This window comes from Pongo pygmaeus, chromosome 3, assembly GCF_028885625.2.
Source record: "Pongo pygmaeus isolate AG05252 chromosome 3, NHGRI_mPonPyg2-v2.0_pri, whole genome shotgun sequence".
NCBI lineage: Eukaryota > Metazoa > Chordata > Mammalia > Primates > Hominidae > Pongo > Pongo pygmaeus.
The window spans coordinates 8,453,583-8,476,930 of record NC_072376.2 but is presented as its reverse complement, the minus strand read 5'-3'; the positions used below and the strand labels follow the sequence as shown (position 1 = coordinate 8,476,930).

Genomic DNA, 23,348 nt, shown 5'->3' with positions numbered 1-23,348 from the left:
AGCCGGCCCCTCAGTTGGGGAGCCCGGTTAACTTGGCTTTAGCTTCAGAGGTAGAAAGACCTGCGCTCGGGCGAGGAGGTTCCCCAAGGCGATTCCCTGGTGTGTCGTGGGCAAGCCAGGCGCAGATGTCTCCTGCCTGTCCTCACTCACTGGTGCTGCAGCCACCACTGGGAATCCTAGTGTTGGCCTGAGGTACCTGAGATGTTGAGTCATCAAAGAGATTCCGGATGTTCACCACCCTGTATTTACCTGGGGTGGGGAAAGGAATCCAGCACTTTGGGTGGCAGAGGTGGAAACTGCAAGGTTTTCTTGTTAAGTACCAGGAGTCGGTGAGTGCTGTGGACTTTGCCATGTACCAGCAAAGTGGCCTTGACCACTTTGGACGGTGGACTCAGTAGGGCTGAACCTTAGGCTTATTGGGGAGATGTTTAAAAATACTGATTACAGCAGCACAAGTTTGCCAAGTCACACTTTTGTGGGGAGGGCCTGAGAATCTGGAGTTTTTAAACCCTTCCCAGGTGACAGTGGTGGTGGTCTAAGGCTGGAGACCCCGACTCAGCTGCAGTCTCACTTTTCCTATCTGATAAAGTGGCCCTTCTTGGCTGTTAGCGTAATGCTTTGGTTGCTTAGACACACAAATAGTGTGGCTTTGACAAGGTGGAAGGTTTATTACTCTCTCACACTAAACTCCAAGCTTGAAGGCAGTGTGGGACCCATGAAGTCATCCCGGAGCTCCGATTCCCTGTCTCTTGCTGCCCTGCTAGCCCCCAGGGCTTTGTCCTCTGCATGGTCAGAGCTGGCCCAGAAGGGGGCAGAAGGGTGGAGGGCAGGTAGCTTCCCTTTAAGGACCCGGTGCAGAACCGGGTTGGTTACATCCACTCGAATCCCATTGGTCAGAAATCAGTCAATGGCTTCATCTGGCTACAAGGCAGGTTGGGAAATGTAGTCTTTAGGTGGGTGCCACATGCCCTGGTCAACTCCCTGGGGAGAATGGGTAGAAGAAGACAATTAGCAACCTCTGCACGCCTTCCTTGTGGGGACGGTGTGGGGTCCCCGAGCTGTGTGAGCACACTGACCGCCATGCCCACTTAGTGCCCCACCAACACCAGCTCTAACTGTGGGGCAGTGGATTAGGTGTGCTCCTGTACTGCCAGGCCACCAGCCTTGGCTGCAGAACCTTAGCCTTTTTTGGGCCCTGGACTCCCAATAAGCTGATGACAGCGACGAACTGGTCTCTCTCCAGAATGCCCATACAACAGAATTCCACATACAATCCTAGGAGTCCTTGGCCTCTGCAGGGTTTGTAGCCTATAGGGGACAGCTTCTGGCACCCCCACCCCTCCTGAGCTCCTCAGCAGCCTCCAGCTGCTCCTTGGGTCACCAGGTCCCCCTCCCAGCTCTTTCAGTACCGCTCTTCTGACTCCTGCCCCAAGGCCTCTCTCCGCTCTGGTTTCCTTTGCCTTGAGTGCTGCCCCTCCCTCATCTCACCTAGCTAAGGTCTGCTGAGAACCTAGCTCAAGGGAAGCCCTTCTCACTTCCCTTCCATCCTCATTTGAATTGGTTGTTTCTGGACATTTCAGAAGTGTCGTTGTTTTCCAATTGATTAAAAATGACAACTAGTGCAAGATCTTCAGTGAAGTAAGGCCTGCTGTCCCATTACACTGGCGCCCTTGGAGCCCAAGTGCCCATCTGCCATGGCACTCACCAGCCAGTCTATTAAGAATAATCAAGGCCAGGCTTCCCCTGTGCTGTGCTCTCTGAGGGCAAGATCCATGCCTGTTTTTGCTCATCACTGTATCTATTCCTCCAAGCTCAGGGAAGGTGCTCAGTAACTGTTGGCTGCCATCTGGAGACACACTGGCACCCCCTCCTGCACCGATGCGTGCTCTCAATGGCCTCTTGTCTTTCAGAACACCCAGTGCATCCCAGAAGGCTTAGAGAGCTATTACGCGGAGCAAGACTCCAGTGCCCGGGAGAAATTTTACACAGTCATAAACCACTACAACCTGGCCAAGCAGAGCATCACGCGCTCCGTATCGCCCTGGATGTCAGTTCTGTCGGAAGAGAAGCTGTCTGAGCAGGAGACTGAAGCGGCTGAGAAGTCAGCTTAGCGGGATGGGCAGGTTCCTTACAATGTGTCACTTGCAAATAACAAAGGGACTTTGAGGGACATTTCATTAAATATAATTACTGATACTTTAGAGGTTACTCATTTAAGGTGCAATTGCTTCTGTTTGCTAATGCTGCTTTGCAAATAAAACTTGCTGCCGACCACCCACAGGCATAAAATCAAGTGCATTTCAGCATTGCCTAAAGAGCTCTGACACCACTTTTCATGTTAAGATCTTCATTTAGCTCCTTTACTGGGATTTATTGGATGCTGTCAAAAAATAAATTTACACTGGATATGCCAAGGGTTTGGATCTCAGATAAATGCATTTTGTGGAATCGATTTTCTGAACCCACCCTACTGTCTGCAAACCTTCCTCCATAGCCATATCTAGAGTGATCTCTCGCTGTGCTAAGAGCAAGGCTACTTCGCATTTCTTCCTCGGCCATCAGCGGGTAACAGTGCTGACTGCTGCCAGGGTGCACTGTAGTGAGTGGCATAGAGAACGAGGAAAAAGACCCACCCGCCCCTCCCCGTGCTGACTCCTGAGTCAGGGTGGGACGGCCCTGCAATGTGGCAGGCTCGGTGTGGATTGACTACTCCCTCTCCTCTGACTCTGGCATCTTGATGAGGGAGGAGCACCATCCATCTGGGTGGAGACAGCTGGGGTTCGCTCCAGTGTGTGTAGACTGGCAGAGCATGTGAGGGAGGGGGCTGGGAAGAGATGGCCCTGGGCCCGTGAGGTGCAGAACTCTCCCTTCAGGTAGTCTGTCTGCTCTGTGATGTGCTGATAGGAAAGAGCCCCCACTGGCCCTCTGATTCACTTCTATTATGAATAAATTTGCACCAATAGCCCCCTTAGTTTTTAAAGAAATGAGCTGGGTGGGAAAAGTGGAAATGTAATTTCTGGTAAGCTAGAGCTACTTTAATTTTTATTCTATGAAACTGATATCCCTTGATGTGGGAAACAGGCAGGAAAGGCTGTGGGGTGGGGGTGGGGGGCTGATGTGGCACCGTGCAAACAAAATGACAAATTTCAACTCACGATCTTTGTAAGAAAATTGTTCCAGTTTGAATCTTGATATTAAAGTTTATGTTTACAAAATTGCCAGTTAGATGAACTAAGTGTGTAAAACAATTAAATAGAAAAAAGACATTTGCAGACGTTTCTTCTATGTTATTGAATGTGTTGTTTCTGGTGTACATGTCAAAAGTTTCAGTTTTTTAGTAGATCAGAAATAAACGACAGTGTGAGATGTGTTGTGAATAGGCATGGTGACCATGGTCAGTGCCACTCTTGTTTCCTGAAATGTGCTTCTAAGACAGAAAATATATTTTCTCATCAAGGGTGTCTGGAGACACAGACCGTGACCTTGGCACAGCGGTGTGCATCACAGAGGCATGTGCTGAGAAGGGCGTTGTTAAGCTGTGGAAAATGACTCGAGCAATAAATCATCAGTGCCAAAGCTTCCCTGCACATCTGAATAGAGACAAGTGAAGCCCATGTGCGCACAGTGCAGAGTCCGAGCCTGTATTTCCCGGTAGACGTGGACTTTATTGACTGTGAATTCATTTACATGTAACTTCTGACATTTCACTCTGTGCAAATAAAGAACACGAGGACACGTGTGCTGCCCAGTGGACTGTCTGTACACACACGCATTTCACCAGGCGCAGTGCAGACTGTCTTATGCCCATGTGGGCGCTGGGATCCTTTCTATACAGCTGTCTCACGCCTTCAATTACACATAGGTGTTCCTGTTTACACTTCCCGGAGGTCAGAAGCACAGGCACAAGAGAAGCAGGCCAGTTCTTCCGTGGCCCACTTCTTCCTTTGAACAAAGGCTCCTTGGACCCAGTGGTGGGAAACTGGCCCTCCCACACCCCCTGCCTGCTCTGGGGGCAGCATTCTTTGGAGGAGTCACGCCAGGCAGCCCCTCACTGAGGGCCCCAGTCTCCCCTGCATTTCTTCCCTGATAGGCGATGGCTGGGCTGCCACTGAATTTCTCAACTTCGACTCATTGACAACACATTAAGGGGCTGTAATTATATTTATTAGATTAACAAGGCAGATGTGAATTTTCTCTTCTATAATCCAGTAAGTCTGTGTATTGGTTGACGCAGACAGACAAGAAGCCACAAGGAAACAAAGAAGTAATCATTTGTTGAGAGACATTATTAAGTATGTTCTTCCCTGAAGCTACCGGGATGGGAAAGGTCAGTCTTCCTTTGAACTCTGAGACAATTAGGGGCTCTCGAGGCCTGCTGTGCCCCTGCTACTGGAGCAGCCCCCCTACCAAGGCAGCCTCAAGTTTAGGAGCAGCTAATCGCCAGCTCCCGCATTCAGTCCGTCTTGCCTGATGAGGGCTACACAGGCTGCCTCCCACTGGTGTGCACTGTTTTCTTTTTCAGCTGCTAAATGGGCTGAACACCATCGGCCTGGGGTATCCCTTTTTGGGGAATACGTCTGTCTGTCTGAACCCCTTTCCCTTCAAATGGCACTGTGATAAAAGCTGGTCATACCATGCTCCAGCACCGGAGGTACATGAAAGCACGCAGTCTGTGGCCGCCCATGAGGACTCTCGTGCTGGGCCCCCGTGGCCCAGGCTAGCTGTCGTACCAGTCGAGGAAGAGCAAGGAGAAGGAGCACATCACGAGGAAGAAGAGGATCCACACACGGAAGCCAGCGTTGTTTTTAATGGCCTGGGCAGGGACGGGAGCACAGGTGTTTTTATCACACAGGATTTTGGTTTGAGCAGCCCTGAAATTCCCCACTCTTCCCACGTGCTCTCCTGATCCTGGCTGTAACTATGGGTGTCGTTCCATCTGTGCTTACCTTGAATAGATGGTTTAATTACTAAGCAAAACCAAAAATTGGGTTTGAGATCCACCAGAAGACAAATGGGTTATATTTCCCTCTGTTTGGCCATCATTTGGGTCCTGCACAATTCTCCCTCAACACAACCCTCGGAATCACTCCCTTCTGTCCCAGGGTTAAAGGCCCCGAGCAGAGTGTGACCGCAAGCTTTGTGTTTCCCAGTAACGATGTCTGTGGTGACCCAACCCTGAGGACTGAGCTCGGGAAATAGTCCCCCCAACAGGATGGCTGTAGTGTCCTCTGTAAGCAAGTGCCAGGCTCTGACCCCTCGGTGGGGGCCAATAAGCTCGTCTACCCATGTGCATCCCTGGACATGGGGAGCTGGCCTGACCCTGCCAGGAGTACCCCCACCCACCCTGGATTGCTCCTTTGGAGACTGGTGAGCCACTGCCTCTCGAAAGCAGCCGGAGGTGGGCGACGGGTGGTGGGTCTCATGAACACACGCAGCTCCGCTGGAACGGACCATGGCCTCACGGTCACACAATTTTGTGATCAGCCCTGTGAGCTCTGCCCAGCAAGGCTCCTGGGCAGCTGTGCCGGCGAGACTAACACCCGCTGCTGGGACTCAGTGCTGTGCCACGTTGCACCTGGGGAACCAAAACAGTGCCTACCTCTCTTATGTCTTCGTTGCCTTCCTTGATATTTTCAGTTGCCCCCACAACTAACTGGTGAATGCTATCAATCTCAGCTTCCTGTGGAAGAAAAGATAAATACAAGTTGAGTATCCTTTATCCAAAAACCTGAAATCCAAAATGCTCCAACGAGCATTTCCTTTGAGTATCATGTTGGCACTCAGAAAGTTTCAGATTTTGGAGCACTTAGGACTTCACCTTTTGAAGTTTAGGGATGCTTGACTTACACAGCCACTTCCTCCTCCCTGAAGCGTATATCATGACAAGAACAGTAGCTGTCACCAAGGGCAAACGGCTTTACTTGCATAGCCACAAATCCTCACAGCACCAAGAAGTATTACCTCTATTTTATGAAAGGGAAACTCACAGCTCAGAGAAGTTTACTAACTTGCCCAAAGTCACATCACACAGCAACCAAGTGGCAGGATTGAGATGAGACTTTTTTTTTTTTTGAGACAGGGCTTAAATGATCCTCCCACTTCAGCCTCCCAAGTAGCTGTGCCACCATGCCTGGCTAAATTTTAAAATTTTTTTGTAGAGATGGGGGGTCTCCCCATGTTGCCCAGGCTGGTCTCGAACTCTTGAGCTCACACCATGCTTCCGCCTTGGCCTCCCAGAGTGCTGGGATTACAGGCGTGAGCCACTGCGCAGGGCTGAGACCCCATCTTGTTGCAGTGCTCCTTCCGCCGCACCTACCATCCCTCCTGCGCCACTCGCCGGTGACAGGGACAAAAACCGAAGAGCTATTGTTTGTGGAGCAGCCACCATATGCCAGGGGCTTCCCTTCTAGTCTCTCGTTTCTTTCTCAAGTCCGCAGAAGTAAGCTTTAAAATGTATGTGCTTCAAAATACATATGCTAGCTTCAAAAATAGTGCTTTGTGTTTTACTATCATATCTCTTAAAAAACAGGCTAAAATTTAAAAATCAAAATAGGATGCAGGATGCTTACAGAAAACGTTTACTCCAAACAAAGCCTTGAAAAGCTTGAGAAGCGTGGGATAACACAGGGGGCGTCTGGCCCCGCAGGAGCAGAGATGGTGCTAGACGTCCTTACAAGCAGGAGTGCCTGCTTCTCTCCTCCTTTCGGTGGTGGTGAAGCTGCTTCCTAACAGGGTTGGGGCAGAATGAATGCTAGTGTGGGTTTTGAGAGAAACCTGACTGACACATTGTAGGGAGGAAGGCAGCATGTGGCCTCTGATTCCCAGCAGTGAATATTACCGGGATGGCTTTGCCTTATCATCACCCCTTTTTAGAGAATCTCGAAGTGTGAGCTAAGTGACCACTGCCAAGGTTCCAATGAGAGAATCAGTATGAACTACAATGCAACACTGATGAAAAAAACAAGAAAGACACATTGTTCCTCAGGACTTAGAAACTCCCGGTGGGCCGGGCACAGTGGCTCACGTCTGTAATCTCAGCAGTTTGGGAGGCCAAGGCAGGTGGATCACCTGAAGTCAGGAGTTTGGGACCAGCCTGGCCAAGATGGTGAAACCCCGTCTCTACTAAAAATACCAAAATTAGCCAGTGTGGTGGCATGCCTGTAATCCCAGTTACTCAGGAGGCTGACTGAGGCAGGAGAATCGCTTGAACCCAGGAGGAGGAGGTTGCAGTGAGCCAAGATAGCAACATTGCACTCCAGCCTGGGCGACACAGCGAGACTCCATCTCCAAAAAAAAAAAAAAAAAAGAAAAAGAAACTCCCGGTGAGCCAAGGCAAGGCTCTGCCTATGCTCTGCACACCCCTCCCGGGCCCCCTAGAGCTGCTGGGAGGTTTGAAGCGGGGTAGTGTTATTAAAAAGGGCAACTCCTATGAACCCGAACTTCCAAACTGCTGTTAGACTTAATGTACCTCATTTACAATGATTTCACTCTGGCTGTGTGGTTTATGGAAAGTCATTCTGTGAGTGAAGTATCTTAAGTCAAGTAGCCCAGTTTAACATACGGGAGAAAATTTTGTCTTTCAAACGTTCCCATAGTCTTTGGGTGCTAAAAATAAAAGGGCAAATTTATCAGGTCTCAAAAAGTTTTGCCAGTTATTGGCTGGAAGAATTTCAGAAAATTCACTTGAAAAGAACAATCCTATTTCCCATGCAGACACCATCCCTGAGGTGGCATGGACCTCGCGTTGTGAGAAGCCTGGGTCTGAGCTCCTGTAACCCTACCGACTGAAAAGCAACTGCCCGTCAGCATCATGCTGGGTGCTTCTGTAGTTACCTCTCAAACAGAGAACAACCCTGCAGGAGTGACTCCATTCTATAGATGGGAAACTGTAGCCTGTGGGGGCTACCTAGCTTACCCAGCACCTCCAGAACCCTGACTGCCAGGCCTGGACTCTCCTCCCACGTGCCACTGCATGGGAGGAGGGTCAGTGGGTCCCCTGTGAGGAGCTCCTCCTCCATCACACATGTGCAGAGGCAGCTCTGGGTAGTGAGAGCTTTTCCCTGAGGAGCTCTGCACACGCACACCTGCTAGCAACACATGGCTCTGCTCCTGGCTGCGTAGAGCAGCAGCCTTCGGGAAAAATGTCTTGCACTCTCAAGTACATTCCCCTTTAAGTTAAAACGTACAGCCACTTTGTTTTTGTTTTTTTACCTGTTGCAAAACCTTTTCCGTGAATATCTCTTGGAGTCTGGAAATCTCAACCACTCTCCCTTCGATTTGCCTTCATAAAAAGAATAGATTACATATTAACTATTAGCACTTGGTAATCTAACAGGACTGTTACACATTTCTGAAGAAATCCTATCTTCTATGTGAAGGTGGGAGGGACAGAGCGGGCACACTGTGTCGGCTGGGGGAAGAGGAGATGGGAGAGGAAGGCGAACTCTCCTTACCGGGTCACCTTGCCTGTCTCCTGGCGTAGCCTAGCACGCTGGTCTTTTTGGAAGTCCACTCTACCATGCTAACTGACCCTCAGTCCCAAGAGGTGGGTGTGTGCAGTGCCCTTTGCATTCTGTGTCACTGCTCGGGGACTGGAGAGGGCCTGGTTATGCCCCAGTTACAGAAAGCAGTCTCCAGTAAGTTCTCTGCCTAGCCTCATCACCATGGAACACATGGTGGGGATTCAGAAGGTCAGAATATGCTGATGATCCAGCTTTGTTACTGCTCAGCAGGTTAAAGAAAAAAGTGTATTTACCTTCAAACCAACTCCCTGTTCCAAGAAAAAAGCTCCTCTGATTCATTTAAAAAATGCCATATCTTGGCTTGGCAACGGAGTGTTTTGTCGGATCTGAAACACTTGGGCTAGCCATCTTTCCGGTGTCAGGGGCGCATGGGCTACCCTGTGGGGAGGGTGGGGGGCCCATCTATTTAGAAACGGAAGCTGGCCCAGGCTGAAGTCAACTGCTGTTCCAGCACAAAGCAGTGACAGGAAGTGGCAGGAGGCAAAAAGTGGGAGCTGAGCTCCTGGCCAGGTGGAAGCAGAGATGAATCCCAACAGTATCACAGTGGCAGGGGGCAGGGGAGGAGATGTGGGAAGAAAAGCCAGTGAGTATCTGGGCATGGGGGAGTAGTGGGGCGGGGGCGGTAGCGGGGCGCAGAGTGAAAGCTAGGCTGTCAGAGGAGGACTAGGAGGGCCCTCTCTGAGGGCAGGTGAAGAGCCCCTTGGAGGCTGACACCTACACTGAGAAAGTCCTCAGGCTGTGTGAGTGCAGCATCAGGATTGATTTTATTTGGGGGACATGTCCACAATACAACAGGCTCTGCAAAGTCCTGGGCCTTACTTTCAGCATGCTCCAAGACTTCCCACAGAAACTAGAGGCCAATGGGTGCACGTGTGGGTGACCAAGGCCTTGCCTTCTGCATTCCTGACTCCCTGGTGGGTACAGGAGCAGGCGGACCCCAGTGGAGCCATTCGCAGAAGAGGGCTTCCCTTGGTTAGCTGCCCTTCACGACGGCCCCATTTCATTTCAGAGTCGCTGCGTGGAAACAGCCCGAATGGTGGTGGAAATTACACGCAGGTAATCTGTAGTCACTCCTGCATCTCTCGGGATGGGAAGCACCTGGCCCCCCGCAGCAGTGGCAGGAGGTAACCCACAGGCCCACAAGCTGAGGGAGCTGTGGATTCAGGCCACATGCCCACCCCAGCCCTGTCAAAATGGCTGAGGGGGGCTGCACCAGCCCAAGGGCCCCATGTGGATGCCTGGGCACCAAGGTAAATAAAGTTCCTAGTTCCTGGAAAAGTTGTAAAGCAGGCTATCAGCTCACAGAGGAGCTACAAACTTAACAAACATACCTCACTTCATCAAACAAGCTGTTCATTTCACCAATTAGTCGCTGATTTTCCTGTTCAAACTGTGAGGAAACAAACACACTCAGGATGACGTCATAGTGAACTTAGGCAAGAGTCTAGCAAGAAAGAGGACCTATGCTCCAGGAATCACTGCCGAAGCCCCCATTTCCAGCTGCAGCAACGTGGCAGCTGGTGCTGGATGACCGTGAGCATTAGTGTGAACAACGTCCCTGCTTTCAGGAGAAAGTTTTAAAAAACAGCTGTGCTGCCTGGTAATTGACTTCTCCATCTCAACGACTGCACTCCAGGGGTGCAAGCTGACTGCTATGGCTGTAGCTGTATCTACCTACCTGCTCTCCCCTGGGCTCCCGCGGCCTATGTCCTGACTCTAGTACCATTATTAAGAAAATTCTTTTGTTGTTTTCTCCCATGAACTATACTGAAGGACTATATCTATTTTTTAATATGGAGAAGGATCTGGTGTGGGGAGGGTCTGGAGAGGAAGGAGAGGTAGGCAGCTTGGCCAAGCTGCCTCTGGGCCCCTCTGACTTCAGAGCCATGCCCCTGGCCGCTCCACTGCTCAACAGGGACAGAGGCCCAGAGCCAGAGGAGCGTGTTTCCCAGTGCTCAGGCTGGGTGAGGACGGGTGCCCTGACACCAGGGATACATGGGAGCTTCTTGGAGCTGAGCGAGCTTGGCACAGACAGTTGCTCTCCCAGCCATGCTTGCGTTTGATATGGGCCAAAGAAAAGGATGGAAGCTCCTGAAACTCAGCACAGAGAATGGACAGGAACAGCTCCTTGCCCTCACCGCAGGCCCCCACAGCCCTGTCCTCGTGTGTCCACTCAACTCCCGGAATGTGCAGGGAGTCGGGGCGTCCTGCATTTCCTCCCCGATGCATCCCGCAGGCCCCACTTCTCCAGGACACCTACCCTGGCCCCTAAGCTCAAACTTATTTCTCATATTCCTATCCTTGGCCTACCATTTTCTGAAAATATCTTAGGATAGTAGCGCCCAGCCGTCCCTTTCTGCCTTGTAATAAACTGTGCCCATCCCAAACTTCCTGTGTCACTCTGAGCTTCCTGAGGGTGGGAACTGTGTGGAATGTAACTTTGCAAAGGCATTCCAGTTATTCTTTCTTTCGTATTGATTAAAGCTGCCATCAAATCCACAAATATTTTCTGAGGCATTCTGTAAGCAGGAGTGGGAGGGATAAATACAAGCAAGCCTCTGGAGGCTCCGAATCGACTGAAGATCTGGCTTATCACTTGCTTAGTAAACCAAAAACACAAGGGAAACAATGGTTATGGGAGGCAGCTGACCACCATGGGCTCTGCTGGCACTTCATGCAACAGCCCGACCTTGTTGCCATTGTCCTAGGGCGGAAATGAGTTGCAGGGTCTCCCCAGCAGCCTCCTTCCCACCCAGGACCCCTCCCCTCCAAGTACCCCAGCTGTGCTCTATGCAGGCGCTCTTCACACACGCGCCCCTTCCTAAGTCCACCAGTTTCGCCCCCGCACATGCGCTTGCTGTATTCAGCCCTTCCCCTACTGTCCACATTCTACCCTCGCCATTTCTCACTTGCCTCCAACCTGTTATCCAGTCCTTGGTCAAAGTGATCTCAAGTGCTGGTCATGCCAGAATGCCTCATGCTGGCCTTGCCCGCTGGCCCTACAGATCAGGTCTAGGGCACACTGTTATCCATGCCCTGGCCACATGACATCTCCCACCTCAGCTCTGCTCTGACAGGCTAGCTTCCTGCCTGGCTGCAGAATTCCACGTGGTCCCTCAAAACCCCAGGCATCTTCCTAGCAATCTGATACCTCAGGGCAGACTGAATCACCTTCTCTTACTTCCTCACTCCTGTTACCAAGTTCCCCAGTACTTGGCTCTTCAAGGACATTTCTCACACTTGTTCAGGGGGCCTGTCTTCTCTCTGTGGAGGGCAGCTGTCCTCCTTTGGACCCGGAGCCCAGCCCAGGGCCTCACACATGACATAACACCAGTTCTCGGCCCCGGCTACTCCTCAAAACACAAGGAGGCACCTGCTGCACTCCAGACCTACCGGGCCAGAAAACAGGGGGAGGGGGCAAAGCTCTGGGAAGGGCGGAAGTGCCAGGAAAAGCTCCCTGCAGGACCACCTCATCCACAGCAGGGGGCCGTGCTGGCTGCTGACACAGAATCGCTTATGGTCCCTTTAATTAGGCAAGACAAAGGCTATTTAAGAGAATAAAACTTTCACTTTTGAGTCTGAAAGTATCCGCTCTGTTAACTTCAACAGTTACTTAAGAGGACAGTATTTAAGGAAAACATGTAATTACTAAAACATGCAGGCGCCAATTCACTTTGGCTAATTCAGGTACTACTCAGCTTTTCTTGGGTGGTGGCATTTTCTTGAATTTTTCTAATGACAAAATATGGCCCTGGCCCTGACCTTTTAAATCCACGGTCCCTTTTATGCTTTGAAACTGTTCCTAAACAAAATTAACTAGTGGTTTGGGGTGATTCATTCCTGGACTGTTCCTTGGGAACAAAGCTTTTCTTGTTTCCTCCCCAACTTTAGGGCCTGTGGTATAAGGCACTTAGGTGGGGCACCTCCTCTTAGGCCTCTTTGTAATTGTTACTTCTGATAGCTCCATGTCCGCCCTCCACTGCAGTCAGGAGTGGGATCAGATGCTGGCTCTAATTTCCTTCCACTCCACCTGAAAAATACCTAGTCCCTAGAGGAAGAGAAGCAGGTGCCTCAAGGATCAAAGGTGCAAAGGGCTGAGGAGAGAGGTTTGCTAACAGCCAGGAGTTTTAATGGAGAGCCGCCTCTGTGTTTAAAAAACAAAAGGCCTATTTCCCAGACAACTACAAGGTCACTATTACTTAAGGAGGCTGGCAGGGCCCAGGACAATTAGGTCATGTCAAGGCTGCTGACAACACTGACTTGTACCAGGTTTCAGGATGGCGTCCAATGCTGTCTAAACTGCAAACTTGTGTGCCTCCCTTCGTCTGTTGCCACGTGGCAGGCATAGTGGTGGATGTACCAGGTGGATATGGGAGCCAGTTCGGGGGACTTATAGGAACCCTGGGGCAACGCTGGGCCAGTCACTGGCTTCTGGTGGGCCTGTCAGTTTCTTTGGGGACAGATGTGGTGATTCTTATCCTTTTCTGCCTGACCCTGAGGATGCAAAGCCACAGCTGGACTTCCAGCCCCTCACCTTCTAAGCAGTAAGCTGTTTTGGAGGTAACAATCTCTGGGCGTCTCTATCTTTGTCACTAAAATGGGGATAGTGACAGTACTTAGGTAGTGGGGTTGTTAGAAGGAATACATGAATGAATACATGTGAGTTGTCTACCAAAGTGCATGGCATATAGTAAGCTCTCGGTGAATGCTGTCTATCATGATTTAATCTCTTGGGTGTCAGTTTCTGGATGTGCAAAATGAGTGGTCAGATGCTGTGGGACCCGTTCTACCCTCTAGTCTCAAAATCCTAGAGGCCTGCTGTGGCTCTCAGTCATTTCACTCTCCCAGGCACTGGGAAATGCACCCATAGCATCTTCTTCCAGAGCTCGCTGAGCCTCAGTAGCTAGTATCTGTCTCTTTGTGGCCACACTTTGCAAGTGCGGTGCTGAATGAAAGACCTGGTCTCCAAGGTCAGCACGACAGACAGGGGTATCTAGATGCTTTGTGAAGACAAACCTGAACACAATCAAGGAAATTCTCATTTTCCTATGGAATTGCAAAGGAAGGTGAGAGGCCTAGATGGTGGGTACGGTGGGCAGGTTAGGCCCTCCATGCATAGTGGTTGCCAGCCGCTGCTCTGGGCTCCCTGCATTGGCCCATCTGCTCTACGCTGTTAAGGTCTCCTACCAAAACACAATGCTTTCCTTCAGCTAGACCAGCACTCTCCCCCACCCTCCAACCATGGCAGCACAGCATCATGTTGAACAGCCTAGGACTTGGGACCTGTGTGACCTAGGGCTGGTGACTTAAGCTCTCTGTAAAACGGGGCCAGCAATACTCTCTCCATATGGGTTGCATAAATGAACATATGCTGAAGGGCTCAGAGCAGTACTTGGCACATGGTATATGTCACATGCGCATTAGACAATATCATTATTTAACTGCTTTATCCCATTTAGAAGTCAGTTAGACTTTCCAATCAAGCCCTGCTAAAAGGTTTCTAATCTGGTTTAAAGGATACAAATTCACATTGTGAATATGTTGTTATTGAAATCCTTTTCTAATCTAATCCTCTTTACTATAATTTTCAAAAGAAAATCACTCCTACAAAGGCCTTTGAGTATAAAATGAGGCCAAGAGAAGTATTTGTGTCACAAAGAGCCAAGAAAAGCTAACTGAGGAGCACAGGGGGACCATCCCAGAAAGCCCTCTGGCCCTCATAGCTCAGGAGTCCCCTGCCCAGCCCTTTCTGGACTCTGCCAGATGTGCTTTCTCTGTACCAAACCCCTTCACACTTCTGGCTGTGTGACCCTCACCTCGATCCCCTATGATCCCCATAATGTGACAGTAGACGGACTCTGCCATATCCTTCTGGTGGAAGCCAGCATTTGCTGTGCCCCTGTAAACCTGGAACCTCCCCAGGGTCTGTCTAGCTCTCACTATGTGGTATTCAGATTCCACCAACTCCTTGTTCTAGATGCATGAGCTGAAAACTGGCAAGCCCTGCCAGCCAGCCACTGGGGGTTTCTACGGGCCTACCTCAGGGGACAGGGCCTTAGAAGATGCCTTTCATGTGGATTTAAGAAACAGAAGCCACATTCATGTTTTAAAAAATTATCCCAAGGAGTACATCAATAAACGCAGGTGGTTTTACCTGAGGCAAGTAAAGTGAATGTGTGTTTAGAAAGGGAGGAATTTTCTTGATGTAACTTTGGAAAACAATTTGGTTCCACTCAGCCTGACCACAAACACCTGCGAACTCAAAGGCATTAATATACCTGTATCATGAGTTATATAGGGAAATTTATTGCGCAAATCATATAATACCCTGCAACCATTTTGAAATATGTAATAACTGTTCCTTTGGGTGAAACAATGAATTATATTGCTACTATTGGGCTTAATTCATTATTTTACCCTGAGGAAAAATTCCGAAACAGTGATTATGAATTATGACCATGATTTGCTACAACATTTTCCAATTTAAAACCAACAGTGTTGTATTTCTTTCTCTTTATTTTCAAAGTTAAGCCTTTTAAATAAGATTTGAGTTAGTCAGACTATAAGATATGGTACTTAGCTATTATTAAGAAAGAAGTTAACTGGACATTAAATAGCCTGTCATAAAAGTACTGAACATTACAGCCTTCTGCCCGATCCTCTTGCAGTAACACAATAAAAATTAGGAAGTCCTGCTGATTCTGATTGCTTTAGTCATTGATACGACCATGCTAGAGTTACCAGCGTTACTGGGAGTGGCCGCTGGTGTCTTTAGACAATGACTCGGGACAGTGGAATGAAACAGAAGCATGCTGCATCAACCTCAATGTGGGAAGAGGAGCCGTATTCTGACATATCAGTTGCTAAAACACGTGCAGGGCATGCCACAATGCACAGACATGGCAGTATCTTTCTGGTGGGAGGGAGTCACCATTTGCTCTGCCCTGCCCTCTGCTGGGTGCTCTTACAGGTGCTACTGCATCCAGCGCTTGAGACAATTCTGTGGGGTATTGATTCTGAAGAGATCACTGATGGCAGTGATTTCTTGCCTCAGCTTACAAAGATAGTAAGTGGTATAAATTCATAGCCAACTCTGTCTAGTCCCAAAGCCCATGTTCTTTCATCATCCCTCCACGGGATGGGAGCATCAGGTGATTACGGAGATCCTCACTGCCAGCCTTCCTGTGGTCCAACTCTCACACCTACAGGCTGCCTAAGTCTCGCAGCTGTAAAGGTTAACATACTTAGCTCACCACTGCCTGCCAGAGAAAGGCAAAAATCCTCAGACAAACAACCCACACTACTGTTATTCTAGGTATTTCCTTTATGAAGAGTGGTGGAGTGCATTAAAAAGAAAGAAAGAAAAAAAAAAAGCCCAACACAGAAGGTAAACTCTTCTTAAATACAAATGTATTCTTTCTTAATGAAGAGACAGAGCTGTACACATTTTTTCTCTAGCAAAGAAATGGGGCAATGGTATAATATTTGGGGAAATGACTCATTTCCACTAATAAAAGGATTTCATATAAACCGGTGAAAACCTAAGAGATTTTTAAGAAACTTCTGCCATTATTTGGCTGTAGGTCGGGAATATGATCCAATCCCTCTTTACGTTCCTTTGTCGGCTTCTCCGCCCCAGCCTCCCTCCAGTGGAGTGTACCCCAGGGTGGTGTCCACGACCCCTTCTCCTTTCTCGCTGTTCATCATGTTTCTAGAGAGCCTCACCCAAGCCCATGCTTCAAACATCAGCTGTAAGATGTCTGCCACATGCGTTTCTCTAGCCCGAGCCCTGGAGCCCATAGACACCTCTCATGAATGTCCCACAGGCGCCTCAAACTCACACCTGTCTACATGAAATTCATCATCTCCTGCTCAGCCCCAGCCTGCCCACCTTCTGTGCACCCTCCCTCCTCCTGATGACCCACGTTAGAAAGCTCAAGGTTCCTTCCTCATCTCACACTTCAGTGCAGGCCATTTCCTGCACCACAGCTCTCAACACTACCTTTCACTGCCACTCCTGGCTCAAGGCCCTCCTCATCTCTCAACCTGACTGACAGCAATGACTGCTTGGAATCCCTGCGGCTGTCTTCCTCTAACCACCCTCTATACAGTGTGCACCTCGATGGCCTAGGTCCCACATTTGCTGGATTTGGTGAGCACTTAATTCAAGTCATAAGGTGAATTCTGGAACATGAAAGAAGCTGGAAAGGAAGGCAAGGACCTTGCAGGGCACTTTAAGGTGTTTGAGTCATTTCCTTAGTTCAGAATTATTTTTGTCTGTAAAGGACAAAGACAGCTCTGCTTAGTATTCCAAAGAAATTATCACAGGCTCTGAAAGAGAACCCCCAAAGCGAGTCTCAGGAAAGTCAGGGCTAATGGTACCATCACCGGAATCAGTTTCAAGCTTCCAGGGCGATGATTTTAAAGGGGAAACCACCCATCTGGGTGGATAAATCTGTGTGAAACTGAATTGTAGATGAAAGGCATATGAAAATGGTCTGAGCTCCAGCTGCCATCCTGCATGCCCTGCCCTGCCATGACGGCATGCACGCCACAGTCCTTCCCTGCTCATGGCACATGGGCAACTATGCCCAATCTCTTCCATCCTGTGCAGGGAGAGGCTCTTCTGCCTCTTTGTACAACCTGCCACTCTGAAGGGTAAAGGAAGGGGAAACAGACTTTTTCAAACACCCCATGTGTCTGGCTCTTTGTTGCACGCACCTCATGGGCCAGCTCACTCAAACTTTAGCCCCACCTGTGAGGTGACCATTATTTGCCCATCTCACAGATGAGGGAACAGAGGTCCAGAGCAGTGAGACGGCCCAGGGCTGCAATGATGAGGCTGCGTGTAGACTCCAGTCAGACAATACACTGTTCCCACTAGGCTGTGCTACCTTTTGGCTTTTTTGTCTTCACTTGTCCATGCCATTTTTAGGAAAGAGATTGGGTTTCCATCTTTTATTTCAGGCACAGAGAAGAAACAGGAAGTCCAAAGAGCAAGAGGATGCTGAGCCAGTCCTCTGCCCTTGGCGGCCAATGCTCACGAGAGCAGACCTGTGGACCTGGCCATCCCTGGAGGTCCCCAGCCTGCACAACTATGCTTACAATGACACTTTGGTGGGCCGGCGTGGCTGTTCTGACTTCTCTGCCTGGCTGGCCTATGTCAGTGTGCCACGCTGTTGCTGTGCAGCAACACTCACCTAGACCACCAGAACCAACTGGAAAAAAAGCACAGGGTTGGAGCCAAAGGTTGGCTCTGCTGCTCTACTGGTTCTGTGACGTTGGGTAGGGCTTTAGTTTTTGTGCGTAATTTTCTTCAACTGTGTAATAGTGGTAATTCCTACTTGACTAGATTGTCATGAAGATTCAACAGGACAACATATGTAAAAGGCTTGGGATAGAGAAGACATTCATAAGTATCCATAATACTAGTAATAACTGAACACTAGAACATTCTAATAGTTATTACTGATGATCCCGTTTTACCATTGAAAACAACCTATAGCTTTTATGTTATACTCATTAAAGTCACTCATGCATTCAACAAAGAATTCCCAAACACTGTTGTGTTTGCTCTAGGAATGTGGTGAGGAAAACAAGACAAGATTCTGCTCTCACAGAGCTTGTGCTCTATGCGGAAAATCAAGTAGGGTCATGGGACACAGTATCTGGGAGCTGCTGTAGGTGGGGCTGCCGGGTCTCTCTGAGGAAAAAAACACCTGAGACCTATAAGACTGCCAGGAGTGGACAGAGAGAGCTTGAAATTTCAGGTGGCATAAGCAGCAACACAAACGCCTCAGTCTGAGAGGCTCAAGGCTGGGGAAAGACTGGATCCCATTCTTCCTCAACAGAGCCGTCTTCATGCTCCACTTCTTATCTTCTTGAGGGCTGGAAATCCAGCTCTTCCCTGATTAACTAGGGGACTCTGGGCAAGACCCTTTGCTGCCTTTTGCCAGTGTTAAAATGAGATGCTAATGTTCCACCACCTCTTTGTGCAATTATTAAGAGTATCATGGATAAAATGAGAATCAAAAAGTTTTGTCTATTGCAAACTGCTGCACACTTAAAATGCTATCACTTGCCAGGCAGAGTCACTGGAGGCATGCTGTGTGGTAGCCACATTCCCCACATCTTAGGCAGAGGACAGTGTCACATCCTAGCAGCTCTAGGTGACATCTGTTTCCACACACAGATAGCATATTCCATCTGGCTTCTGTCACACCAGTGTCCAGATCAGCTGCACACAGACACTGCTGGACATGAGCTGGCAGGGGCTTGGCAGACCTATCAGCTTCCTTTTGAAACCCACCCATAGACGGTAAGCTACAGCAGCTGGAAACCAGAGGGCAGGTAACTAAAAGGAGGTGCTATCAGTAGTTAAGGTGTTATTCTTTTCACTTTTCAGTCATTATCTTACTTTTTTCACATTACCATGGCACTAGCAATTCAAACAATTAAAAACCATCATAGTGGCATTTATAAAAGACCCATTTAGTCTAGAAGACTATTTTGCTGTTGTTGAAAAGACATCTATTATTAGTAAAATTCTTCCAAGGCAAAATTCTTCTTTAATTATGCTATTGCAAATTTAAAGCATATGAAAAGCACCGTAAGAATTAGGAAATCAAATGGGAAAGTGTATATAAAATACACATTTATAATTTTTAAAACTCAGTATAAAAGTAAGGGCAAGGGCATTGAGGATGAGTTTCTCCTCAATGAAGTCCTATGAAAACCAGTTAAAAATAACTAATTAGGCAGAGAATAGCATTACCATTTGTATTTCTTCTGGGGATAACTCATCTTCGCCTTTGCCATCTCCCCACGTTCCCAATTCAGGTTGTGTTTCAGCCAAAATCTTTTCTGTTAAAAAAAAAAATTGAAAATAGAAGACCAAATATTTGTTTTAGAATAGGCTGGCTTAGGATGTAGTCATAACACAAACATGAGATGGAACAGAATCTTACAGCTTTGTCTATATATTTCATGATCTTTGGGCTAATATTCAGGCACTGCAGACATGATTCTTTCACAACATTTAGGCTTTAAATTGTCTTTGTGCAGGCACGTGCACGTGTGTGTGTGATGGGGAGGGGGACCTATGCATGGTTTCGGTATCACACTGATGTCAGCAATGGCTGCAAACTAAATGGACATTATTCAGAATGTCTTCAGAATTCTTCAGAATGAGTCTTAAAGTATGTTTTACTTCGAGGCACATACACCCCTGTCTACTTTTAAAGACTGTAAGACACAGATATTTTTATTGTAAAAAATACATATGCATATATACATATATACATATATATATACAGGAAGTGATATACCGCTCTCCAATCCTATTCCTCTCCCAGAAGTTACTGCTTTGATGTAGCTTCATAGATTTTATCTAAACATATTCACATACAAAGATATATGAGTCCCTGCCTACCCATGATATTCAAGTAATACACAGTTTTGTGTGTATGGCTGCTTGCTTTTCACACAGGTATCAATAGTAACATGCTGTTCTAAAACTTGCTTTGTATGATTTATTGATACATCTTGGAGATGGTCCAAGTAGATCTACCTTGTTCTTTTAAATTGCTGCATGATATTCCATCGTGAGGATACACTAGTCTTTAGCAATAACTACGCTGACAGACCTCAGTGGTTTCAGACTGTTCACTGGTGTAATGGTACTGTGTCCTGGTCTGTGTTTTGTGCACACGCTGGAGTGACTCTCTAGGACAGATACCTGGGCATGGAACTGCTGAATGGGAGCATAGGAACATTTTAATCTGGAGAACTTTTTCATTATGATCAAGGAAAGGTGATGCATCCTCCATTGAAGCATGTCAATACCACAGGCCCCTAGAAAGGACTGCTGCCGCCCAGGATGACAGTAAGAGGTCTGTGCAGTTCATCAACAGGGTGGGGTTGGGAGCAGAGGGGAGAGGGATGGCAGGGATGGATCCTTGGGGGAGACTGTAATGAAGTCACTTTGTGTCTGTGTCTCAGTGGTGTCTCAGGGCTTATCAGTGAGCTTCCAAGTACTCAAAGGCAAATACTGCTTCTTTTTCCTTTTTTCCTCAATCTCAGTATATTTCCTGTAGTCAATCTCAGCCCTATGAGATGGCAACAAGTCCAGATCTTTGAACAGGAGAAGAGAACATAATGATAGCAACAATGTAGAGAAAGCTGACTAGGCAGGCCATGCCTGAAAGTTATGGTTATTTATTAGAAATATATCTTTACAAAAAAAAATCTCCATGTCATCCACAACTTAGTGCATGCAGGCTTTTAGAAAAATGGCTGTTTTTACCAGCAGTGTCATTATAGAAAAACATGTGTTTGTAAAAGTTTGGCTAAAAGTATCTTTAGAAATGATCTGGTATTTTCCTGAGATGACATTCTTTGGGTAGGAACATTTGTACTTTCATCTACCCCCCACCCCCACCTTATGAGCTGTCTCCTACTTGTCCTCATTACGGTATCCATTTCAAGCTTTTACTGTGTTGATTTCTTTTTTAAGGAAAAAAACGTCAAAATTAGAAACAGAAACCTTGTTCATATCTGAACCAAACTTAAATTAACTCTGAGCTAGAATGGGAAAGTTCTCTTAGCAGAACTCACACGCTACAACATGCTCATTTGTGGCCATCAGAAGCCTTCTTGACAGGCTGCCCTAAGGATCAGCCTGAAGCACAGCACCCACCATGCCAGTCCTCTGCCCAGGCCACCCGTGCACCCTGGTGCCCCAGAGGCAAGTCCAGACTCCCTAGTCTGGCATTCAAGGCCCCACTCACCCTTCCAAGCTTACTCCCACCTCTCCTCCCACTGATGGGCTTCACTGATCCCCTGGGGTCTTCTTTACTGACTATATTCCACCCAATCTCCAGGCTTTCTGGCCTCTGAGCATTTGTTAATGCTGCTGTCTCTTTCTAGAACTTTCTAAGCTTTCATTTTTTATTTTGTCAGGTCCAGACTCACTTCTTTTTTTTTTTTTTTTTTTTTTTTGTTTGAGACGGAATTTCGCTGGCATGCAATGGCACGATCTTGGCTCACCACAACTTCCGCCTCCCAGGTTCAAGTGATTCTCCTGCCTCAGCCTCCCGAGTAGCTGGGATTACAGGCATGCGCCACCACACCCGGCTAATTTTCTATTTTTAGTAGAGATGGGGTTTCTCCATGTTAGGCTGGTCTTGAACTCCCGACCTCTGGTGATCCAACTCACCTTGGCCTCCCAAAGTGCTGGGATTACAGGTGTGAACCACTGCGCCTGGCCCAGACTCACTTCTTAGTGCCAGCTCCTCTTGAAGTCTCCCTGGCCCTCTGCTCTCTCTTGAGGTACTACTTACTTTCTCCCAGGGGCTAGAGTCTTATCTTTCCCATCAACTGTGAGCTCCCTGAGGGCAGGAATCACATCCCTGAAACTTATTGAGCTCCAATGTGACACCCAGAAGAAATACTCATTGGAGCTTTCCAGATTTTAGTTTTCAGATTAGAGGTGCTCAACTGGTAAGTACAATGCAAATATGCAAAAATTTGAAAAAACCCTAAATCCAAAACACGTCTGGTCCCAAGCATTTCAGATAAGAGATACTCAACCTGTAATTTCTGTCACATGTCCAGGACCGTGCCTAGCATCTGGAAGACAAGAGTTAATAAGAACTGCCATGAGACTATGGAGAAGGATGCTAAAGGGGACTGCCAAGTCTCTCCTGGCTCCAGCACACCATCACCCTGTGATTCACAGAAAGAACCCTGCTCCACTCTGCCTTTGAGATACAGCAAACTATGCAGGCATCCCTACACGGGGGTACCAGCCAGACACACAGATTGCAGACATCCATGACCACACTGTATATGTCCTCCCACATTTTCGGACTTCATGGAGACCCTGTATTTCTTCTGCATCTCCTGTGCATCAGGAACTATTCTAAGCCATGGGCCCTCTAGTATCTGTGGTGACAGGCAGCACATCAATTCAGATTTGCATTTTGTCCTGTTGCATTGACTGGCTATGAAAGGCCGCTGAGGTTGTACACTCTACCCGGACGCAGGCCTGGCAGCTCAGAGCTGACATGCAGGGCATGGCTGCCAAGGAAGCAATGCTGCCTCTCCTGAGGCTGGCACACAGGGCTCCTGAGGCAGATAGCTCCCAGCCTCACCCCTCCAGCAGGCCCTTTCTCCCAGACCCCGCCAGCTCCCGGGTGACTGGGTGAATGTACCCCCTGCCTCCATGGCACTCATGAAGATCAACTGTGACAGACACAAAGGTTGCCGCCTCCTGCTTCCTTTGTTTTATGCAAATACAAACACCAAAACATGTCTGAGGCTGTGCTACTTCGTTCCTGTGCTGTACTCTTGCCAACATGCCACGAGGAAGAAATGCAAGGTGAGATTTTCATCTCAGTTCGTACCTGGACGTTCTTCAGTGGCAGGGTTTTCTTCAGAATCTTTTGAAGGACTCTGTGAAACTTTCTCAGAAGATGTGGATTCTCTTGTCTTTGTATTTGGTTCTGGTTCCAGCTTAGATCTAAAAATAAATAATTAGCAGTCAGGTATTTTATTTCCATAACAGGATTCCTTTTTGACAACAGAAGGAGTCACATGTGACCCTGAACTTTTGCTCTGTGTCCCTGTACTGGGGAGCAGTCACTGCCTCTGGGCCCAGTGGCCATCCGGACACACCTCCACTGGGGCACTTAACACTGGCATTGTTGCCTGCCGGGTTGAGATTGTGCACGCCCTCTGCATTTGCAGCCACGGCACCGTGACCAGCATGCAGGTGGAGGCTGCGGTCGATATGTGCTGAATATACTCCATTAACTGACACACCGC

At 48.2% G+C, this 23,348-nt stretch overlaps 2 protein-coding genes across 6 annotated transcripts in view; one reads left to right on the top strand and one right to left on the bottom strand.

Annotated features, from left to right (window-relative positions):
• NSG1 (neuronal vesicle trafficking associated 1) overlaps nucleotides 1-3,733 on the top strand; it is a 34,579-nt gene extending 30,846 nt beyond the window's left edge. For all 3 annotated transcript variants that reach the window (XM_054484365.2, XM_054484366.2, XM_063663520.1), the window contains one exon: nucleotides 1,911-3,733. In XM_054484365.2, the coding sequence (XP_054340340.1) occupies nucleotides 1,911-2,111 (201 nt within the window). In that variant the 3' untranslated portion in view covers nucleotides 2,112-3,733. The remainder of the gene's footprint in view (nucleotides 1-1,910) is intronic.
• A 409-nt stretch (nucleotides 3,734-4,142) lies between these two features.
• The window catches only part of STX18 (syntaxin 18), a 123,072-nt gene continuing 103,866 nt past the window's right edge, over nucleotides 4,143-23,348 (bottom strand). Inside the window, exons 6-12 of one of the 3 annotated variants that reach the window (XM_054484357.2) lie at nucleotides 22,928-23,043; nucleotides 22,113-22,151; nucleotides 19,297-19,385; nucleotides 9,854-9,912; nucleotides 8,212-8,281; nucleotides 5,600-5,680; nucleotides 4,143-4,813 (exon numbers count right to left, since the gene is read on the bottom strand). In XM_054484357.2, the coding sequence (XP_054340332.1) occupies nucleotides 4,718-4,813; nucleotides 5,600-5,680; nucleotides 8,212-8,281; nucleotides 9,854-9,912; nucleotides 19,297-19,385; nucleotides 22,113-22,151; nucleotides 22,928-23,043 (550 nt within the window). In that variant the 3' untranslated portion in view covers nucleotides 4,143-4,717. The remainder of the gene's footprint in view (nucleotides 4,814-5,599; nucleotides 5,681-8,211; nucleotides 8,282-9,853; nucleotides 9,913-19,296; nucleotides 19,386-22,112; nucleotides 22,152-22,927; nucleotides 23,044-23,348) is intronic. The other 2 variants (XM_054484360.2, XM_054484364.2) reach the window with 2 other exon arrangements.